This window comes from Bos grunniens, chromosome 18, assembly GCF_055505025.1.
Source record: "Bos grunniens cultivar Pamir isolate PY7600 chromosome 18, Bosgru_T2T1.0, whole genome shotgun sequence".
Lineage (NCBI taxonomy): Eukaryota > Metazoa > Chordata > Mammalia > Artiodactyla > Bovidae > Bos > Bos grunniens.
The window spans coordinates 47,143,350-47,166,201 of NC_141182.1; the positions used below are offsets into that span (position 1 = coordinate 47,143,350).

The 22,852-nt window shown below is 40.4% G+C and overlaps 1 protein-coding gene and 1 pseudogene across 17 annotated transcripts in view; one reads left to right on the plus strand and one right to left on the minus strand.

Annotated features, from left to right (window-relative positions):
- ZNF566 (zinc finger protein 566) overlaps window positions 1-22,852 on the plus strand; it is a 63,821-nt gene that overhangs the window by 18,234 nt on the left and 22,735 nt on the right. For 2 of the 17 annotated variants that reach the window (XR_015145814.1, XM_086352092.1), the window contains exons 1-4: window positions 11,985-12,809; window positions 14,883-14,955; window positions 17,772-17,898; window positions 18,201-18,299. Coding sequence is in view for 12 of the 17 variants with exons in the window: in XM_086352092.1 (XP_086208218.1) it covers window positions 12,778-12,809; window positions 14,883-14,955; window positions 17,772-17,898; window positions 18,201-18,299 (331 nt within the window). In the remaining 5 variants the exon portion in view is untranslated. Of the gene's footprint in view, window positions 1-4,649; window positions 4,773-4,835; window positions 4,944-11,984; window positions 12,810-14,882; window positions 14,956-17,771; window positions 17,899-18,200; window positions 18,300-22,852 lie in introns of those variants that run through there. The other 15 variants (XR_015145815.1, XM_086352093.1, XR_015145816.1 and 12 more) reach the window with 13 other exon arrangements.
- LOC147353720 (6-pyruvoyl tetrahydrobiopterin synthase pseudogene) lies at window positions 22,251-22,587 on the minus strand (annotated as a pseudogene).

Consider the following 22,852-nt stretch of genomic DNA (forward strand, 5'->3'; position numbering starts at 1 on the left):
ACTTCTCTGCTATCCAGTGGTCTTTCAGGAAGTATGAACCCCTCCCTTTTCAAGTTTGTCCTTCCTTAGGTACACTGTCTCAGTGCTGCTGCTGCTGCTACTGCTAAGTCGCTTCAGTCGTGTCCGACTCTGTGCGACCCCATAGATGGCAGCCCACCAGGCTCCTCCATCCCTGGGATTCTCCAGGCAAGAATACTGGAGTAGGTTGCCATTTCCTTCTCCAATGCATGAAAGTGAAAAGTCAAAGTGAAGTCGCTCAGTCGTGTCCGACTCTTAGCGACCTCATGGACTGCAGCCTACCAGGCTCCTCCATCCATGGGATTTTTTTCCAGGCAAGAGTGCTGGAGTGGGGTGCCATTGCCTTCTCCTCCTCAGTGCTAAAGACCCCTAAAAATCCCTTTTCATCTTAACAGTATAGCTCTATATAGTTACTATCACTGCTTAATAATTCTTTATATTAAGCTTCCCTGTTTAAATTACTGTGTAGTTTCCTGTCTTCTGGTTAAACACAGACTGCCCTGGCCCTGCTTCTTTCCTCTTCTGCTGTGGACTCTGCCTGTCTGCATAGAGGGTACAGCATGCATTGCCTAGGCCACATAATGAGAGTGGGGATTAAGAGTCTGTTTTTGCCATTGTCAAGGTTCACCAGGTCAGTCTCTTTACTTCTGGAATCCAGTCGGAAATACCATTGGACTCCCACACAGACCAGCCTCCAGTTTGCATTTATCTATAATAAAGGTAATATTTAGCCTCCATGTGTCTAAACTCCTTGTCCTAAATTTCAGTTGAACAATTCATGGGAGGAAATGGGGTGATATAGACTTGGCCTCTTCAGAAGCCCTAGCACACAATATTTCAGACTATCCTATGCTTTTATGATCTTGTCTTATAGTAATTTCCATAAATAAATAGCTTTTAGAAGGAGAAAAATCCAAACTTGTCACAACACGATCTATAAGAATAAATAAGAAAACGATGCTCACTCTCCAGACTAAGGGGACTTAATACCTCGACCCAAGACGGCTGGAACTTGGAAGAAGTTTCTGTTAAGCAGTAGTGAGATGGGCAGAATTGGAAGTGTCATGAGAGAGGGCTGCAAATACAGCACTTCCTGCTGTACTCAAGCCACCATCCCAGTGGTCATACCCACATTTTACTCACTCACTGAGCCCCCTTGAAGATTAAGAACTCAGTGATTAAGACAGATTAAGAAGCCAGTGGAGGACTTCCCTGGTGGTACAGTGGAAAAGAATTTGCCTGCCAATACAGGGGACACGGATTCAATCCCTGGTCCTGAAAGATTATACATGCCTCGGAGCAACTAAGCCTGTGCACCACAACTAGCGAGCCTGTGTGCCTAAAGCCTTGCTCCACAAGAGAATCCACCGCAATGAGAAAGCTGTGCACCAGAATGAAGAGTAGCCCCTGCTCACTGCAAGTAGAGAGAAAAGCCCACACAGAGCAGTGAAGACCCAAAATAACTTTATTTTATATACCAAAAATAAAATTAATTAAAAAAAAAAGAAGCCAGTGGAGGTTTGGGTTCAAGATGTTAACACAAGAGTCTCTTCTATATACCACCTCCCACAGACACTCCAAATCTACAGCTACCTGTGGAATAAATACTTCTGAAAGAAATCCAGAAATTAGCTGAGAGACTTTTCTGAAAGAAATCTAGAAAGCAGCTGAGTGACTCCTACATATCAGGAAAAAGAAAAAATCCACAGTGAAACAGGTAGTAAAGTCTGAGACACAAACTTGCCATAAACCCCAACCCTGGCACTGCAACTCATCAATCAGGTGAGAACCCAACTCCCAGCTTTCCCCCAAGGAGTAAAGGATTTGGACCATGTGTTTGGCATCCTAACTTTTTAAGAATCCCAGCTGGGAGACAGGCCCCCATAATATCTATCTCTGAAAGCCAATGTCCACGAGACCCACAAGCTTATAGTGAGCTGAGAAACTGTTCTTAACTGTCTCGTGAAGAATCACTGTGGCTTGCAGCAGACTAATTTTGTCTTTTAACCTTCATGCTAGATTTATAAGTGATCAACCCACCACCACTGCAACACCATTCTGAACTTAACTAAATATTTACCTTTACCAGTGAGATTTATACTTTCATATGTTTTCCTGTTACTAATTAGCACCCTTTCTATCATCTTAAAGAAGTCAGTCAGACAGCAGCTTTTTAAGGATGCAAATACACCTCTTTTGGGGGAAGACTAGGAAAGATGGGTGTTTCTGTCTGCTCCCTCTGTACTAATAACCTCTGAAGGAACAGGCAGTTAAGAACTGTTTTGTTTTTGCTACCGTACCATTAAACTCATGAACACAAGCCCCACTGGCCACCAGAGTCAGGCTATAAGGACTGTGTCCTCTGGTCAGCAGCCCCCATCCTGGGCTGTCAGACTTTTGCACAAGCTCCTTTCATGAAGACTCCAGCAAACCGTGCAGGGGCAGAGGGAGAGCGTAAAGATGGGGCCACCTGGTGAGCTAGTCTCTAGGGAGAGTTGCAGTTACCCTCTGGGTATGTGTTAAATGAGAAGCACGCCCCTGAGGCCACAGCTTTTTCTTTTTTCCTTTTTCTAGGCAGCACTGTGCAACATATGGGATCTTTTTTTCTTAAAATAACTTTAACGTATCTTTATATTTTAAAAGATGAAAAAGGTAAGGATATTACATGATATTCTCTTACTTTTTTTCCCTTCATGTGGGACCTTTAATTCCCTGACCAGGCATCAAACCCACACCCCATGCATTGGGACTGCAGAGTCTTAACCACTGGACAACTAGGGAAGTCCCAGGCCACAGCTTTTAAGATGAGCAAAAAAGTGTCTTTCACAGAAAGACAGGAGTTTCAAATAAACGTCACAACTCCAGAAATTAGAAGAACAAATTAATTAAGCCCAGGAGGAAGGAAATTATGATAGTGAAGTCGCTCAGTCGTGTCCGACTCCTAGCGACCCCATGGACTGCAGCCCACCAGGCTCCTCCGTCCATGGGATTTTCCAGGCGAGAGTAGTGGAGATAAAGACAGTAAATAAAGCGCCCCCCCTGCCCCCCCAAAAAAGGGGGCGGGGGGGGGGAGGGGAATCAACAAAATCACGAGCTGGTTAAAAAAAATAATAAGCAAAATTGATAGAACTTCACCTAGATAAAAATAGAGAAAAGACTCCTGGAAAATTCTACCAAGCATTTAAAGAAATAATGCCAATATTTCTCAAACTCCTCCCAAAAACTGAGAAGAAATACTTTGAGCAAATTCCAGGAGATAGTGAAGGAGAGAGGAGGCTAGTGTGCTGCAGTCCATGCGGTCGCAAAGAGTTGGACAGGACTTAGCCACTGAACAACAGTTCACTTCTCTTCTGTTTTCAATGGCCGATACTGCCCATCAAATTTTATTTCTTAGTCCAACACTTCACAAATCAGCTCTTTGACCCCAGGGTCTGGGCTGTAAGCAAGAGCAAACATTCTACTTTAAAAAAAAAAGAAGAAGAAAGGAAAATAGTCCCTTTCAAACTGACTTTCTAAAGAAATCACTTTTATTTCTAACCCATAATCGATACTTCAGGTTTTACATGAAAGTCAAGCTTTAAATCATTTATTAGCTCAGTAATGTAACCTTTGTTCCATCAAACCTTAACAATAACGACAAAAATACTTCAAGGAAAATTTACCCTTCTTGTTACCGTTTTACAATGAGGCTCAGATTATTTTCCAAGATACAATCATACATACAGTGATATTAAATGAAATTATCAGTTACATAGACACACAAAATCCTGAATCCAGTTTCTCCCTCTCCCTAATATCACCACACACTATGAATGAAAAACACCCCGAGTTCTCATTACTTGCCTCCTGCAGAGTGACCTCACCGCCTCCCCTTCTCCTCACTCCCCGAACCACACAGAAATCAGTTAAGTAGCACAGAATAACACCAGCCCCCTTCCCAGCAGCAGCAATTCCTCTCCGTTTCACGTTTAGGATTCCTCCGCCTTCAACCTCCCCAATCGCGTTGCAGATTCCCGGCACCCTTTCCCTTCGGCCTCCCAGACTAGTTCTGAGTCTCACAAGTTGAGGTCCCACAATTTCTCTACACTGAGGAACCCCTAAACCAAACTCACGGCCGAACAAAGGCCAAAACGGCGACCCAGGAAGCCTGCGCACGCCTTGGGCAGTGACACTCCCAGAAGTCTCCACGGTGCGACCAGGCGCAGGCTAAGACCAATTTCAAACGGTCCATTCACCGCTCGCTTTTCCTACTCCCTAACTACATTTCCCAGAAGGCTCGGCTGTGCTATTTCTCCCCGCTTGGGGTCTAGTTTTTTTCTTCCAGAGCCTGTTCAACTCCCGGGGATAGTAGGAAAATCCATTTTTAAACGTTTCACAGTGGGCTTTCTTGGGAGTCACGGCCCGAGGCTGAGCCAGGCTCTGTGAGGCCTCCGGTGGGCGGTTTGATGAGGGGGATGCAACCCTTTAGGCGGGGCCGCAGCTGATCTCTGATAGAAATCCGGTTGACCCGTAGCCATCTTGTCAGGCACAGGCATGTCTCTGACTACACTTCCCAGAGGACTCCTCGGCAAGAACGTGATTCTCGCGTGAGTTCAGCCTCAAAGTCACGCGCTGGCGGGACCCTCAGGTCTGCACCAGCTAGTGTTATCTTGTTGTGGAAGGTTCAGCTTCTTAGGAAGCTTGAGAGACCTGAAGTAGGGAATCAGAGAAGAGGGCGGGGCCGGAGCTTAGGCCTTGTACCGCTCGCTGAAGAGGTGAGTTGGAAATTGTGTGATTGTGTTTGCGTTGGTGTAAGTGATGAATGACCACGTGATTGTGTCTGGCTCTTCCGGTAGTGAGCGTGTGTGAGGTTCCAGTGATAACCGTTTGCTTAACTGTCTGAGAACCTGTGACTGTGCCGATGTGACGGGATGCGTCCTGGTCATGTGCGTGTAATCACTTGCGTTATTGTATGTGGGGATGTGAGTAGCTTTTGACTCGGTGAATGTGATAGCGTTTGTCCCCTTAGAGGGGTGTGATTGTGCGACTATGGGCTGCAGAGTACACGTGGGGGTACCTGTGGATACTGTGTGATTTTATCTGTGGTGAGTGTGATTGTGACTGTACGGCCATTTGCATGTGTGCAGTGCTCGTGACAGTGCCGGTGTGACTGTCTTCTTGCGAAAAGTGTGATTGTGCTATGTGACCCTGGGTATGCGGCCCTGTGTTTGGGTTGTGGGTTATCTTTAGCTGTATGACACCCTGATGGTTTAAATTTGTGTGATTATGTTTGTGTGACTGGAAAACTGTATGAAATTTTTTCACTTATGTATATATATCTCTTTAAGCTTTATACAGTAGTTTTCCCCTATTTTTAAACTTTATGTGAATGCCCCATACTGTCTTTTATCTCTTACTTTATTTGTACAACTGTGTTTTTGAGAATTACCCATATTATGTTTTAATAGTTGTTCATTTGTTTTCTTTGCGATATTCCATCCATTAAACTGCTATTATTCATCCCTTCTAGTAATGATGGACATTTGCGTTATTTCTAGTTTTTTTACTTTATAGACTGTGCTGCCATGAACATTCTTTTACATAGGTTACCATGCATGAGTTTACCCACCAGTGGAGTTCTAGGAGTGTTATCATGTATCTTCCACTTTCCCAGTAGTGCCATGATATTTACCAAAGTGAGTGCCATGTTTATACTTTACATCAGTGTTTCAAACATCTCATTGCTCCATGTCCCTACCAAAACATGGTTCTGATAGTTTTTTGTTTTTTTTGTTTTTTAACATTTTTATGATATATAGTGGAGAAGGAAATGGCAACCCACTCCAGTGTTCTTGCCTGGAGAATCCCAGGGACGGGGGAGCCTGGTGGGCTGCCGTCTGTGGGGTCACACAGAGTCGGACACAACTGAAGTGACTTAGTAGTAGTAGTATGATATATAGAATATATACAATAAGTGCACAAATCTTAAGTATATGGCCATAAAACAGTTTCCTAGATCATCGTAAAGAATTTTGCCAGCATCCCAGAAGATTCCCTCATGCCCTTCCCAGATATTCCTCTCCCAACATCAGTATTCAGAATTCTATAACCATTAATTAATTTGATCCATTCATGGATTTCATATTTAAATGGATTTATATACCATGTATTCCTTTGTGTCTGGTTTCTTTTGTTCCACATTATTTCTATGAAGCTCATCTATGTTGTTGAGTGTAATTGTACTTAGTTCTCATTACATTTGGGGGTATGTTACAATTTATTGAATCCACTGTTCAGTTCAGTTACTCAGTCATGTCTGACTCTTTGTGACCCCGTGGACTGCAGGACGCCAGGCTTCCCTGTCCATCACCAACTCCCAGAGCCTGCTCAAACTCATGTCCATCGAGTTGGTGATGCCATCCATCCACTGTCGTCCTCTTCTTCTCCTGCCTTCAATCTTTCCCAGAAGCAGGGTCTTTTCCAGTGAATCAGTTTTTCACATCAGATGGCCAAATTATTGGAGCTTCAGCTTCAGCATCAGTCCCTCCAGTGCATATTCAGGATTGATTTCCTTTAGGATTGACTGGTTTGATCTCCTTGTAGTCCAAGGGATTCTCAAGAATCTTCTTCAGCACCACAGTTCAAAAGCATCAATTCTTCAGCACTCAGCTTTCTTTATGGTCCAACTGTCATATCCATACATGACTACTGGAAACATCATAGCTTTGATTAGATGGACCTTTGTCAGCAAAGTGATGTATCTGCTTTTTAAAATGCTGTCTAGGTTTGTTATAGCTTTTCTTCCAAGGAGCAAAAGTCTTTTAATTTCATGGCTGCAGTCACCATCTGCAGTGATTTGGAGCCAAAGAAAAGAAAGTCTGTCACTGTTTCCGTTGTTTCCCCATCTATTTGCCATGAAGTGGTGGGACCAGATGCCATGATCTTAGTATTTTGAATGTTGAGTTTTAAGCCAGCGTTTTCACTCTCCTCTTTAGTTCCTCTTCGCTTTCTGCCATAAGGGTGGTGTCATCTGCATATATGAGGTTATTGATATTTCTTCCAGCAGTCTTGAGTCTAGCTTGTGCTTCATCCAGCCTGGCATTTTGCATGATGTACTCTGCATATATAAGTTAAATAAGCCGGGTGACAATATACAGCCTTGATGAACCCGTTTCCCAATTTGGAACCAGTCCGTTGTTCCATGTCTGGTTCTGTTCCTTCTTGACCTGCATACAGATTTCTCAGGAGGCAGGTAAAGTGGTCTGGTATTCCCATCTCTTGAAGAATTTTCCACAGTTTGTTGTTATCCACACAGTGAACGACTTTGGTATAGTCAATAAAGCAGAGGTAGATGTTTTTCTGGAACTCTCTTGCTTATTATTGTGATCCAGTGGATGTTGGCAATTTGATCTCTGGTTCCTCTGCCTTTTCTAAATCCAGCTTGAACATCTGGAAGTTCTCAATTTATGTCCTGTTGAAGCCTCTCTTGGAGAATTTTGAGCATTAATATGCTAGCGTGTGAGATGAGTGCAATTGTGCGGTAGTTTGAACATTCTTTGGCATTGCCTTTCTTTGGTATTGGAATGAAAACTGACCTTTTCTAGTCCTGGGGCCACTGCTGAGTTTTCCAAATTTGCTGGCCTATTGAGTTCACAGCATCATCTTTTAGGATTTGAAATAGCTCAGCTGGAATTTCTTCACTTCCACTAGCTTTGTTCATAGTGATGCTTCCTAAGGCCCATTTGACTTCACATTCCAGGATGTCTGGCTCTAGGTGAGTGAACACACCATCAAGGTTATCTGGGTTGTTAAGATCTTTTTTGTATGGTTCTACTGTGTATTCTTGCCACCTCTTCTTAATATCTTGTACTTCTGTTAGGTCCGTACTTTTTCTGTCCTTTATTGTACCATCTTTGCATGAAATGTCCCCTTGGCATCTCTAATTTTCTGGAAGAGATCTCTAATCTTTCCCATTCTATTGTTTTTCTCTGTTTCTTTGCATTGATCACTGAGGAAGCAGATAAGTTCCTGCTATTCTTTGGAACTCTGCATTTAGATGGGTATATTTTTTCTTTTCTCCTTTGCCTTTAGCTTCTCTTCTTTTCTCAGCTATTTGTAAGGCCTCCTCAAACAGCCATTTTACCTTTTTGCATTACTTTTTTTGGGGGATGGTTGATCACTGCCTCCTGTATGATGTCATGAACCTCCATCCATAGTTCTTCAAGCACTCTAGCAGATCTAATCCTTTGAATCTATTTGTCACTTCCACTGTGTAATTGTAAGGGATTTGATTGAGGTCATACCTGAATGGTCTAGTGGTTTTCCCTAATTTCAATTTAAGTCTGAATTTTGCAATAAGGAGTTCATGATCTGAGCCACAGTCAGCCCCTGGTCTTGTTTTTGCTTACTGTATAGAATGTCTCCATTTTTGGCTGCAAAGAATATAATCAGTCTGATTTAGGTGTTGACCATCTGGTGATGTCCATGTGTAGAGTCTTCTCTTGTGTTGTTGGAAGAGGGTGTTTGCTATGACCAGTGTGTTCTCTTGGCAAAACTCTTAGCCTTTGCCCTGCTTCATTCTGTACTCCAAGGCCAAACTTGCCTCTACTCCTGGTATTTTTTGACTTCCTATTTTCATCCCTGATTACACTGTTCAGGGACATTTAATAGTTTCCAGTTTGTGGCTATTACAAATTGTGTTGCTGCTATGAACGTTCTACTGTGGTTTTGAGGAACACATAAATGCTCTTCTTAGGGCTTCCCTGTTGGCCCAGTGGTAAAGAATTTGCCTGCAATGCAGGAGATGCAGGTTCAATCCCTGAGTGGAAAGATCCTGAGTGGAGAAGGAAATGGCAACCTACTCCAATATTCTTGCCTTGGCAAATCCCATGGACAGAGGGACCTAGAGGGCTACAGTCCATGGAGTCACAAAGAGTCAGACATGACTGAATAACTAAAGAACAACCAGGAGGATCCCACATGCCAGAGAGCAGCGAAGCCACAACTATAGAGCCTGTGCTCAAGACCCTGGCAGCCCCGAGTGCTGAGCCCATGCACTGCAACTACTGAAGCCCAAGCAGCCTAGAGCCGTGCTCAGCAGCAAGGAAAGCCATTGCAGTAAGACTGTGCACTGCAACTAGACTGTAGCTCCCACTTGCTGCAACTAGAGAAAAGCCCGCGTAGAAGCAAAGATCCAGCACAAACCAAGCTAACTAGATAATCATCAAAATAAATAAATGCTTGTCTCTTGAGTAAACATTTAGGAGTGGAATTGCTAGATCATTGGGTGACCCCATGCACTGGAGCCCTCCAGCCTCCTCTGTGCATGGAATTCTTCAGTCAGGAATAATGCTGTGTTTAGCCATTCCCTTCACCAGGGGAATCTTCCTGACCCAGGTCTCCCACATTGCAGGCAGATTCTTTACCCTCTGAGCCATCAGGGAAGTCCTAGATCATTGGCAGGCATATGTTTAATTGATACTACCAATATCTTATGTTGTACCAATTTACACTCCATCCAGTAATGTATGAGAGTTTCAGTTGCTCTACATCATGTCTGTTATTTGAAATTATCAATCTTTTAACTATTCTGGTGGATATATAGCAGTTTCATCACAGTTTTTAATTTGGTTTTCCCTGATGTGTTATGCTATTTAGCATCTTTTCCTATTTTTATTAGCCATTCAGATACACAGTTTTTAAAAGTGTCCTCTGGTCCTTTTAATTTTTTTTTTCATGTTTAAGAAACTTTTTATTTTTACATTGTAAGCATAAGGCGAAGGATTCCACTTCACTCAAGTTTCCACAGTACAATTAGGAGAACCAGGAGATTTACCCTGATACATGAGTTTTGCTAATTTACAGGCTTTATTTAAATTTTGCTAATTGTCTTATCAGTGCCCTGCTCTGTTAAAGAATCCTATCTAAATGCCCAGATTGATTTAGTTGTCTTGTTTTATTAGTATTCCTCCCATCTGACATAGTTCTTTTGTCCTTCTTATCTTTTATGACCGTGACACTTTTGAAGAGCACTGGCCAGTTATTTTGTTGAATGTCTTTTTTGTTAAATTATTTATTTTAACTGGAGGCTAATTACTTTACAATATTGTAGTGGTTTTCGCCAAACATCAACATGAATCAGTCACGGGCGCACATGTGTTCCCCATCCAGAACCCTCCTCCCACCTCCCTCCCCATCCCATCCCTCTGGGTCATCCCAGTGCAGCAGCCCTGAGCACCCTGTCTCATGCATCAAACCTGGACCGGTGATCTGCTTCACATATGATAATATACACATTTCAACACTACTCTCTCAAATCATCCCACCCTCACCTTCTCCCATAGAGTCCAAAAGACTGTTCTTTGCATCTGTGTCTCTTTTGCTGTCTCACATATAGGGTCATTGTTACCATCTTTCTAAATTCCATATATATGCGTTAGTATACTGTATTGGTGTTTTTCTTTCTGGCTTACTTCACTCTATATAATAGCCTCCAGTTTCATCCACCTCATTAGAACTGATTCAAATGCATTCTTCTTAATGGCTGAGTAATATTCCATTGTGTATATGTACCACAACTTTCTTATCCATTTGTCTGCCAATGGATATCTAGGTTGCTTCCATGTCCTGGCTATAGTAAATAGTGCTGTGATGAGCATTGGGGTACACGTGTCTTTCAGTTCTGGTTTCCTCAGTGTGTATGCCCAGCAGTGGGATTGCTGGGTCGTATGGCAGTTCTATTTCCAGGTTTTTAAGGACTCTCCACACTGTTCTCCATAGTGGATGTACTAGTTTGCATTCCCACCAACAATGTAAGAGGATTCCTGTTTCTCCGCACCCTCTCCAGCATTTATTGTGTGTAGACTTTTTGACAGTGGCCATTCTGACTGGTGTGAAATGGTACCTCATTGTGGTTTTGATTTGCATTTCTCTGGTAATGAGTCATGTTGAGCATCTTTTCATGCATGTATTTGTTAGCCATCTGTATGTTTCTTTGGAGAAATGTCTGTTTAGTTCTTTGGCCTATTTTTTGAGTGTCTTTAAATTTGAATTTGTCTGCTGTTTCCTCTTGGCTAAATTTAGACTATGCCTTTTTGGCAAAAAGATCACAGAAAGAATTTCTTCTTCTCAATGTGTCATATCAGAAGCTATATGATATCTCATTACTAGTAGTGTTAACTTAGGTTACTTGGTTAGAGTGATTTCTCCCTGGTTTCTCCTTTGTAAAATTACTGTTTTTCCCCTTTTAATTAGTAAGTATCAGATGGTTTTTTAAAAAAATATTTATTTATTTGTTTGATTGTGCCAGGTCTTAGTTGTGGTATGTGGGATCTAGTTCTCTGACCAGGGATCAAACCTAGGCCCCCTGCATTGGGCAGATAGTCTTAGCCACTAGACCATCAGAGAAGTCAAATGGTTTTTCTTTTTGATCCCTGGGTCAGGAAGATCCTGTGGAGAAGGGAATGGCAACTGACTCCAGTATTCTTGCCTGGAGAATTCCATGGACAGAGGAGCCTGGCGGGCTATAGTCCATGAGATCACAGAGAGTCAGACATGACTTAGGACTAAACAAAAATAACAAATTATCTTTTTAATGTCAATGGCATCTGTAAAGATATTCCCTTTTCATTACTGATTTTGTTCATTTGTATTATCCCTCTCTTTTTCATCACGCTGTTGGTAATAGGTCTTTTATTCCTCTTAAGTACTGTCAAGAATTATTTTCCTTTCTCTTTGGTTTTCAACAGTTTGACTCTAACAATTTGCTTGGTTGTGGTTTTGCTTTTGTGTGTTTGTTTTGTTTACCTTCTTGTATATTAGTCTTCTGTTTGCTGAACTTCTTGAAACTCTTGTTAGGATTTTTAATTAATTTACTCAAATATTAATTCCTGTCCAGTCTGTTTTCTCCTCTGAAACTCCACTTACATGTGTGGTGATCTTTTAACTGTTCCATATATCTTTTACACTTATTGCTGTTATTTTTTTTTTTTTCTCTTGTACTTCACGTGAATATTTTTTGTTGGCTTGTCTGAGTTCAGTAATCCTGGTTTCTCAAAACCATGCAGTAACTTATTTATTTCTTAATTGGCTGAAATAGATAGTCTATTTGATTCCTTTTTATGGATTTCAGTTGTGTTTAGTTTCTTCAACTTATCATCCGTCCATTTGCCTGTCTTTTCCTTGGTTGTCTTCAACATTTTAGTTGTAGCTATTAATATTTTAAATGGTTTGCCTACTCCAGTATCTAAATTGTCTTTGATTCTGCTTGTTTTCTGTTTTATCTCCTTGCATGTCTGGTAATCTTTAATTGTATGAGAGATATTGTGTCTAAAACAATCATGGGGGCCAAAGCCAGTCACTAACTACTTCTGTTTTCTTATTGTATAAGAAAAATTAAACTGCTTTTCAGGTCCCTATTACTAACAGACAAGTACAATTCCTAGCATACAGGAAATTTTCAGGATAATGCTGGAAATAATTTAAAACATTACATTTTTGATTAAAAGATAGCTTTATTATTTAGATGAGTGCAAAATTCTCACAAATTTTAAGCTACTTATTAGAGTGCGAGATCTTCTCTATAGTGTTATCTTTTGACAGTGCTCTTTCCCTCTGTGTGGTTGTGTTGCAAGCATACTGTGGTCTTGGCTACAGAGATCATTGGCTTTAAAAGAGAGGAGCAGATCCTCCAGATGGAAGAATTCAGGCTGGGAGGTTACCATCTAGGGGAAAAGATGAAGAGTGTTGGGAATGTGACAAGCATTATATGAAGCTATTGAGATGAGAAGTTTCCTGCCCATTCTGCTTGACAGGTACAACACCTGAGGAAGTCCCTTTATAATCAGGGAAAGGCCAGGAGGACAGACTAGAAAAGGGGACTTAAAGTGAGGAGTATAGGAGAAGGAATTCTTTTCAAATCTTTCTGGATAGCTGTTGATTCTTTAGTGTCTAGCACAGTACCTGGTACATAATAGGCTGTACAGTTGAGAAAAATACTAAGAACTTAGTAAATAATAATACTTAGGTTAAAGGAATGCTTTCAGGTTTTAAGGAAGAGGCATTTATGGATTACTTTGGTTTTCATGTCTGGAATTTGTTTACCTGTGGGGGAATGCCGTGAGTAACTAGGGGTAGTGGTAAAAGTAGCTATTAAATAATTGATACTGTGATACCATGAAATTATTTCCTGAGTGGTCAGTTTTACATGAAATTATTGACAATTGATAATCCAGGAGCTTGATGCATAGTGGAATGCTCACTGCCCTGTATACTTTTATAGTGTTCAGTTTATTACATTCTTAGAACCTATAAACAGACACAAATTTTCTTAAGCATTTAGACATCGGTCACAAATGCAGTTCGGAGAAGGCAATGGCACCCCACTCCAGTACTCTTGCCTGGAAAGTCCCATGGATGGAGGAGCCTGGTGGGCTGCAGTCCATGGGGTTGCGAAGAGTCAGACACGACTGAGCAACTTCGCTTTCACTTTTCACTTTGATGCATTGGAGAAGGAAATGGCAACCCACTCCAGTGTTCTTGCCTGGAGAATCCCAGGGATGGGGGAGCCTGGTGGGCTGCCATCTATGGGGTCGCACAGAGTTGGACATGACTGAAGCGACTTAGCAGCAGCAGCAGCACAAATTCAGTTATCTCCCTAAACAGTTTAGGCTTCTATTAGTAAAGGAAATGGACAGAATATACAGTTTTCACAAATTTTATTACTATACTTATAGTCAAAAGCTATTGTAAAGCAACAGTGATATGGATTTAGTCCGTTTCTATGTTGTTTCTGTGATTTTACTTCCTTTCTGTTGTTATGCTGATTTTAATATCTTCCCCAAATTACTATAAATTCTGTAAAATTACTTTGTTTGCTTTTTTTGGATTACAGTTTTCTTAAGTCAAGATTCATTAACCCCAAAAGATTTCTCAAACTAGACAAGATGAGAGGATCTGGTTTATCAATCAAATGTTTCTTGGTCAGGACTTGGGACCTGATTGTACAATCCAAGATCACTGAAAATCGGTTTGACCAATGTATATCCAAATTAAAATGCATATGACCAGCTTTTAGGAATTAATCATTCAGAATTCATATACAGGTAAAATGATATATTAATATGTACAAGGATATTTACTATAGCATTGTTTGTTATAGTGAAAGACAGGAAACGACCCAAATGATAATTGGCAGCAAATTGGTTGAATAAATTAAAGTGTATCCATTTAATAGAATCCAATGTAAGCTAAGAGAATTAATTATGTATCTTTGAATGTACTAGTTGGGATCTGGTCCAAGATACTTTTAAGTAAAAATAGCAATGTGTTTAACAGTGTATGGGCTTCCCTGTTGGCTCAATGGTAAAGAATCCTCCTGCCAATGCAAGAGATTCAGATTCAATCCCTGGGTCAAGAAGATCCCTTAGAGAAGGAAATGGCAACCCACTCTAATATTCCCTGGGAAATCCCATTGGCAGAGGAGGCTGGAGGGGTACAGTCCATGTGCACACAAAAGAGTCAGATATGACTTAGTGACTAAACAACAGCAACATAACAGTGTATACAATATGCTGCAATTTGTAATTTTTAAAAAGTATATCTTTGTGTGTATATGAGTATATATACAGGGCTTCCCTGGTGGCTCACCTGGTAAAGAATCTGCTTGAGTATATATACAAGCTATATTCTCTAAGCTATATCAAGTAGTCCAAATCTGTCCTGTTGTAGTCAAAGCCTGAGGTTTCTGGAGTAGGGGTAATTAGAGATTTGCCCATTCTTTTCACAAATCCCTCCAGTGTTTGTGTGAAGTAAGCAGAGGGGAAATGATCATACTGGGAGCTGTGAGGCAAGTGGCATCTTGTATAACTTCTTTCTGTCTTCTCCAGCTCTGCTTCTTTCCAAAAAAGGAGCCCAGAGAAGAACTGGTCCTTTTCTGCAAATATCAAAGCCATGGCTCAGGTGAGATGCTGTTTCTTTCTGCTCAGATAGAGTCATTTTTACGCCTAGTACATGTAAATATTTGCTTTCCTTATCATGATGCTTTTTGGTGTTTTAAAACAACAGCAGCCTTCAGACAGTTCCGTTATACACAGTGTCAAAGTTCTCTTACTCTTGCTCTAAAGAAAAGGTCTCTAATAAGCCAATTCAAAAATTGCTCTCTTGGTGGACATATTTATAGAAACATGTAAGTGGTTAGATAATCATTAAAAAAAAGGAAAGAATATCTGGTTAAAGATCTTTTATACTCTTAGATACAGGTAACTGTTCAAGGGCTAAAGGGTTAGATACCAAGTTTCTCTGAAGAAGTCTTAATCAAATTAAAATCCATTAGAAAATTGCTTACGGATTTCAGCATAAATCCTGATTTGTTCCCACATACTGTGAATTGCATAATGTAAAAACAATCTGACGGAGACTAGGTTTGGAAAAAATTTTTTTGCACTGGTTAATATGGTCCCCCTTCAGGAACCTGACCCTTATTTCCTCCTAAAACAACCCAGTGCCCTCCACAGTTCCTTCTTTTAAATAAAGTTTACAATCTCAGTTAATAAGTCTTTCACCATCTTCTGTCAGATTTGTGTCAGAAATCTTGGCAGAACAGAAATGTGTTTTCCATTAGTTAATGAATCTAATTTTCTTTGACAGTGATTGATGGGATGGAGGTGAGTAGGATAATTAGGCACCTCATAGGGAAAAGCCCTATCATTTCCACAGACCTAGATTTTCCAGGAAGAAAATTTACGGGATGGTTTTGTTTGATGTCATTCTTTTTTTTTTTTTTTTTTAATTTTTATTGTCTTGGCATGTGAGATCTTAGTGCCCTGACCAGGGATTGAACTTGTGCTCTCTGCGTTGGGAGCACCGAGCTTTAACCACCTGACTACCAGGGAAGTCCCTGATGTCATTCTTAATACACAGAAAGGTCTCTTAATGTATGAGCCCTTCAGGTTTGGGGGTATGACTGGTGGTTATAAAAGTCTTATGTAAAACTCTGACACCCCGCGAGATCATCCGTGATAAATAGACTTCAGTAATGCCATTGTGTGAAGCTAGATCATGCTCTGTCAATTTCCTGTAGCTTAGGAACAATGGGTATTTACATCGAGCAATGGGCAGTTTTAGGTAAAATTGGACTAACGTTGGGAAGGTCTTTAAAGATCACTTACAGCCTCAATGTCCGAAAGCAAAGGAGAAGTCATTTATTTCCATATTACAAAACATTCAGTGAAAAAAAAATGCTTATAAAAAGAATTTGTTTAACAAGAAATAACTCTTATTATATAGTTTATAATAGTGTGACATTGGAATGGATCAGTCTTGGATTATATGCAAATTTAATTTTCTAAGATAAAATATTTTTTAAAGTTATTTTGTACATGTTCACGAATAAAGTAGGGCTATTTCATTCTGGCCCCTCTACCAGTTCCATTCCCAAAGCTGCCTTCAATTCTTGAATATTGATTATCAGTTTTACTCATTATCTTTTGACTTACTGCAGAATGGAAAGGACATTATACTCATATATTGCACCCTTCATTTCCTCTGATCCTGTTATTATCTCACAATTTTTGGTTAAATTGATAGTGTACACATTGTCACAACTGCAAGTATCCCTCACTGCTGAGCCAGATCATGGCTTTATTCTGTTACAGCCTTTCATTTTTCCTGGGGTTAATTGCTTTTTCCCCTCATTTGCTTAGTTGTCCATGTATTTATATCCAAAATCTCCAAATCACTGCCACATGCAAGTCAGTATGTTTTCCGTCTGATCAAATACATCAGTTCCTTTGAACATGGAAACTTCCATCCCTGTTCCCTTTTTCACCCTGCTCCCATTTTGTCTGTTGCTCTCTAGGCTGTTTCTCAAAGACTTCCCCTTTTTTCCCTGGGATTTTCCTTCTCTGTTTTCCTGTGCTAATTTACATATTTATTGAATCTCATGTCTTCCTCTTCTCTGGTTTACTCTCTGATTTTGGTGGAGAACAACCTCTGATAGTTTCCTGAGAAATTGTGCTTGAGTCTTTTCATGTCTGGAAGCTTCTTTTTTCAGTTGTTACAACAGAATGACGATTTGGTTATGGAATTCTAGGTCAGAATTTCTTTTCTTTTGGGTGGAGGGGCGTGCCATGGCAGCCTGTGAGATTTGGTGCCCCAACCGAGGATAGAACTTGTGCTTCCTGGTTCTGGGGGGCGTTGGCAGCATGGAGTCTTAACCATTGGACTGCCAGGGAAGTCCCCAGAATTTCTTCATCAGCATGTTGAAGAATTGTTCTTACCATTTCTTATTTTTAGTGGTTTTCTTAAGAACCCCATTGCCTCTGTGATTCTTGATGGCTTTTATCCAGCCTGCTCTCCTCTGGATGCTTTTAATGTCTTCTCTTTTCCCTTATTCTGAAATTATACTCTTAGCTGTTTTGGAAAAGAAACTCACATGTATTCATAACATAGCATTTGCAAAGTGTTTGTATATACTACTTCATTGAATTGGGAAGCTCACCTTGGCTGGATTTTGTACCTCCCCAGACTTAGCTGGATAACAGAAGTGCCCAACTATCCACAGGTAGTTTTGCCTGGAGGAAACAGAATGACTTGGAAGCATAGTGATTCAGTCCTGTTTATTTGTTTACAGTCCTCCAGAGGCATCCCATTCAGTTCCACTCTGTGTGCTTGCTATTTTCAATTCTTCTTTTTTTCTTCTCTCTTTCCTTCACAAAAACACATGTTTTTATTAATCAAACCTAATTTTTAAAAATTTAACATGGTTGTTGTTCCAGGAGTCAGTGATGTTCAGTGATGTGTCCATAGACTTCTCTCAGGAGGAGTGGGAATTCCTGAATGATGATCAGAGAGATTTATACAGAGATGTGATGTTGGAGAATTACAGCAACCTGGTTTCAATGGGTAAGGACATCCATAATAATTTAGATTCTGCCCTGAGAAAGTCTACTTCCTCTGGTGTTATACTCACCTACTTTTCAAGTAACCATTTGCGTTTCTATCTACATCCTTTTCCCAGAGGAATATTTTTAATCTTGTAGAGCTAGAAAGAGGAAGCTGCACTGAGTTGTGAGGAAAGTTTCAAGTGCTCTATTATGTTTCATAAATCTGATGTATCTTCCTTTGACTCTTTCTTAGTAATGAAAGGACTGGATTTGAATTCTGGGACATTCTCAACATAAACCTCTCCTTACTTCTTTTATAAGCAGGACATTCTATTTCTAAACCAGATGTGATCTCCTTCTTGGAGCAAGGGAAGGAGCCCTGGTTGGTTGACAGAGAACTAACAAGAGACCAGTGGCCAGGTAAGTGAGGCATGACAGGTGATGACCCAATCAGTCATTGGAGAGATTGCACCTTTGAAATGCAGTCTGGGAAGCTTCCCTTAAAAACTTTAGGCCTGTTGTGCAAAAAGTAAGCCTTTTCAGCATGACCTTTCAAAGGACCTTACCTTTTCCCCTTACTTAACACACTCCGCCTGCTCGTCTCCTCTTATGCTTCTGTCCCAATTCTAATGAGCCGATGCCCTCCACCACCTTCTCTAATAATATTTCTTTCTATGCATAATTTGAATCTACTTCCTTATCAGCTTCTCATCCTCTTTTGTACTTAGTCTTCAAAGAGCATCACTGTCTCCTCAAATACTATTTTTTTCTACATTATTAAAGACTCACTTCCTCTAGAGCTTATAAGATACAGTAGATACATTCATTGGTTCATTCATACTTTTAATGAACATTTGCTGATTTTCTAATGTGTGTGAAGTACTCTGCTAGGTACAGAAAGATTAAAAAACGAGTTAAGTGGGAATTCCCTGGCAATCCAGTGGTTAGGACTCTGCACTTCCACTGTAGGGGGCACAGGTTCAATCCTTAGTCAGGGAACTAAGATCCCTCAAGCCGCTGGCACAGCCAGAAAAAAAAATAAAGAATAAGCAGTTTCAGAGTTTATAGCTTACTGTTTATAACTCATAAAATGTAGAAGCATGAGAGAGGTTAAAATAGGGAGCTCAGCAGAAAGCGGGGGCTAAAGAGGTAGAAGAGGAGTTGATCCACATAGCTGTCATAAGAGGGAGATTTGAGCATACATGTCATTGAGTTTAGAGTGCTTGAAAAAAGAATCTGTGCTTCCATTGAGATCTTAGAGCTAACAAAGATAAAGAAAAAAAGAAAGAAAAAAAAAAACAAGACAGCATATTCCTTCATTCAGTATATGTTTTGTGTGATTTTTAAGAAATTTTTCCAGTCAGAATGGCTGCGATCCAAAAGTCTACAAGCAATAAATGCTGGAGAGGGTGTGGAGAAAAGGGAACCTTCTTACACTGCTGGTGGGAATGCAAACTAGTACAGCCACTATGGAGAACAGTGTGGAGATTCCTTAAAAAACTGGAAATAGAACTGCCTTATGACCCAGCAATCCCACTGCTGGGCATACACACTGAGGAAACCAGAAGGGAAAGAGACACGTGTACCCCAATGTTCATCGCAGCACTGTTTATAATAGCCAGGACATGGAAGCAACCTAGATGTCCATCAGCAGATGAATGGATAAGAAAGCTGTGGTACATATATACAATGGAGTATTACTCCGCCATTAAAAAGAATACATTTGAATCAATTCTAATGAGATGGATGAAACTGGAACCTATTATACAGAGTGAAGTAAGCCAGAAAGAAAAACACCAATATAGTATACTAACGCATATATATGGAATTTAGAAAGATGGTAACAATAACCCTGTGTACGAGACAGCAAAAGAGACACTGATATATAGATCAGTCTTGTGGACTCTGTGGGAGAGGGAGAGGGTGGGGAGATTTGGGAGAATGGCATTGAAACGTGTAATATCATGTATGAAACGAGTCGCCAGTCCAGGTTCGATGCACGATACTGGATGCTTGGGGCTGGTGCACTGGGATGACCCAGAGGGAGCGTATGGGGAGGGAGGAGGGAGGAGAGTTCAGGATGGGGAACACAGGTACACCTGTGGTGGATTCATTTCGATATTTGGGAAAACTAATACAATATTGTAAAGTCTAAAAAAAAAAAAGTTAAAATAAAAATTAAAAAAAAAATTTTTATTTTACATTGAAGCATAGTTGATTAACAATGTTGTGTTAGTTTCATGTGTACAGCAAAGTGATTCCATTATACATATATGTGTATCTATCTTTTTCAAATTCTTTTTCCATTTAGGTTATTACAGAATATTGAGCAGAGTTCCCTGTGCTGTATAGTAGGTCCTTGTTGGTTATCTGTTTTAAATATAGCAGGGTATACATGTCAATCCCAAACTCCCAGTCCATTGCCCCTTCCTATCCTTCCCCCCTGGTAATCATAAGTCATTCTCTAAGCCTGTGAGTCTGTTTCTGTTTTGTATATAAGTTCATTTGTATCATTTTTTTTTTTTTTTAGATTCCACATATAAGCAATATTATAGGAAATTTTGTCTTTCTCTGTCTGACTTACTTCACTTGGTATGATAATCCTCAGGTCCAGCCATGATACTACAAATAGCATTATTTTGTTCTCTTTAATGGCTGAGTAATATTCCATTGTATGTATGTATCATATCTTTATCCATTTATCTGTTGATAGATCAGTATATGTATATTGAATACCTATTGCATGCCCAGCACTACTCTCAACACTTGAAATTAGAGCAGTGAGTAGAATATGCAGAATGTCTATTCCCAGAGTTTACCCTCAGCTGCAGGGAGAGATACACAAATAAATGAATATATAATGGTAAGTGCTGAAAAGAGTAAGTGGAGAAGTGGAGATGCTATTTTATGTGAGAGGGTACAAGAAACTTTCCAATAAGCTGATATTGGGACAGAGACCTGAAGAAGTATAGCTGTAAATCATTGTATGTGATTACTAGGAAGAACATTCCAGAGGAAGCCAAACATTGAAGGGCCTCAGGCAGGTATGCATTGGCTGTGTGTGGGGAGCAGCCAGGAGGCTGGTGCTTCTTCTCCCCCAGTTGTTATTCAAGTATTTTCAAATGCAAGATCTCTTGTCACTTCACCCTTACATAACCTCAATATGTAATTCTAAAAAACATGGACGTTGTCTCCCTTACATAACTTGACTGCTTTATCATCCCCAATAACTTTTACACTGATTTCTTGGTACATTGGATTGTTTCAGTGTCATTTGACTGAGTACTAGTGAGAGGGGACATTTTCACCTTCATGGTGCTACTGTCTTTAACATGTTCACTACTATATTTTACACTTTTTATCTATTACTTCTCTAATTCTCCTCAGTCAATTTTTATGGACTTTATAAAATAAAAACATTATATACCCATTTCCATGGGGTGTTTTGTACTTCATAAATTTCAATTTGGATTGGCATCTTTTAAACAAATATTTATTTATTTATTTATTTAATCGCTGCACTCAGAATCTTGTTGCATCCTGTGGAATCTTCCATTGTAGCACACCAGCTCAGTAGTTCTGGCATGTGGGCTTAGTTGCTCTGTGGCATGTGGGATCTTAGCTCCCCAACCAGGGATCAAACCTGACTTCCCATGTCCTGCAAGGCGGATGTTTAACCCCTGGACCGTCAGGGAAATCCCTGGATTGGCATCTTTAAGTGTATGCTTTAATGTGTTTGCACTCATCTCTTTTGTGGTTATTACAGTTTCTGATTTTAGAAAATTAACTGACCTCTACAAATTTCATAGATATCTTGTTCTTTTAAAAAAGTTATTTTGCTATATTTTAAAATAATTTTATTTATTTATTTATTTTTGGCTATGCTGGGTCATCATTGCTGCTTGGGCTTTTCTCCAGTTGTGGCTAGCGGGGGCTACCCACTGGTTGCGGTGCTCAGGCCTCTCATTGCAGTGGCTTTTCTTGTAGAGCACAGGCTCCAGGGCTTGCAGGTTTCAGTGGTTGTGGCACACAGGCTTCGTTGCTCTGCAGCATTGTGGGCTCTTCCAGGATCAGGGATCAGACCTGTGTCTCCTGCTGTGGCAGACATTCTTTACCACTGAGCCACCAGGGAAGCCTCTCTGCTGTCTTTTTTTTTTTTTTTGCTGAAGTGATTTTAATCTATAGATGAAAGACTCTTTAAATGATACTCAGAATACATTACAAACTTGGTTTTAAATTAGATTTGAGTCTAGAAGAGGACTCACAATGATTCCAGAACACAATGTGGAAGTGCAACAGTTAGGTGATGACTTCTTAATTGTTCAAGGGGATAAAGATCTTCAAATATGGATGGAAATTAATCTCTAAGAGTTATTCTCCTTTATAGACTACAATATTATTGTCGGTTTCATATACTTTTACTTTATAAAGAACTCCCACAGGAAGCAGATATATACGGCTACATTTTCTGTTGTGCTTACAATGTCTGCAAAATACGACACATCTAGATCCAGATCCTTAAGATCAAGGAGCTTCATAATCGCCTCCTTTATAATTGTGCCCATGGCCGTTTGGGTTGTTGCACTTCCCAAATAATTTCAAGTTTTCTTCATTACTAAGAGATTTGCGGTGGAGGCGGTGGGTCGCGCTGAAGGAGAGGAGGCGCTACACGCGCCCGCCGGCGAGGGCCCCACCCTGCCCCGTTCATGGCGTCCTCACCCCTCGGCCCGCCGCCAGCCTGGATGGGCAGAGCCCCCTCTGCTGTTTTTAATAACATCTAAATCCATTTTAAAGTTCTTTTACAATAAACTATAAATTGAGAGTCCAACTCAATCCCCTCTGTCCTGCCCCTAATGGCTTATTTTAGCACCATTTATTCAACAGCTGCTTATGTCATCGTTGTTTTATCTGCCTGTTCGTTGGAAGTTCTGGTTTATGTTAATACTTTGTATTTCAGGGCCTCTTTCTATTTC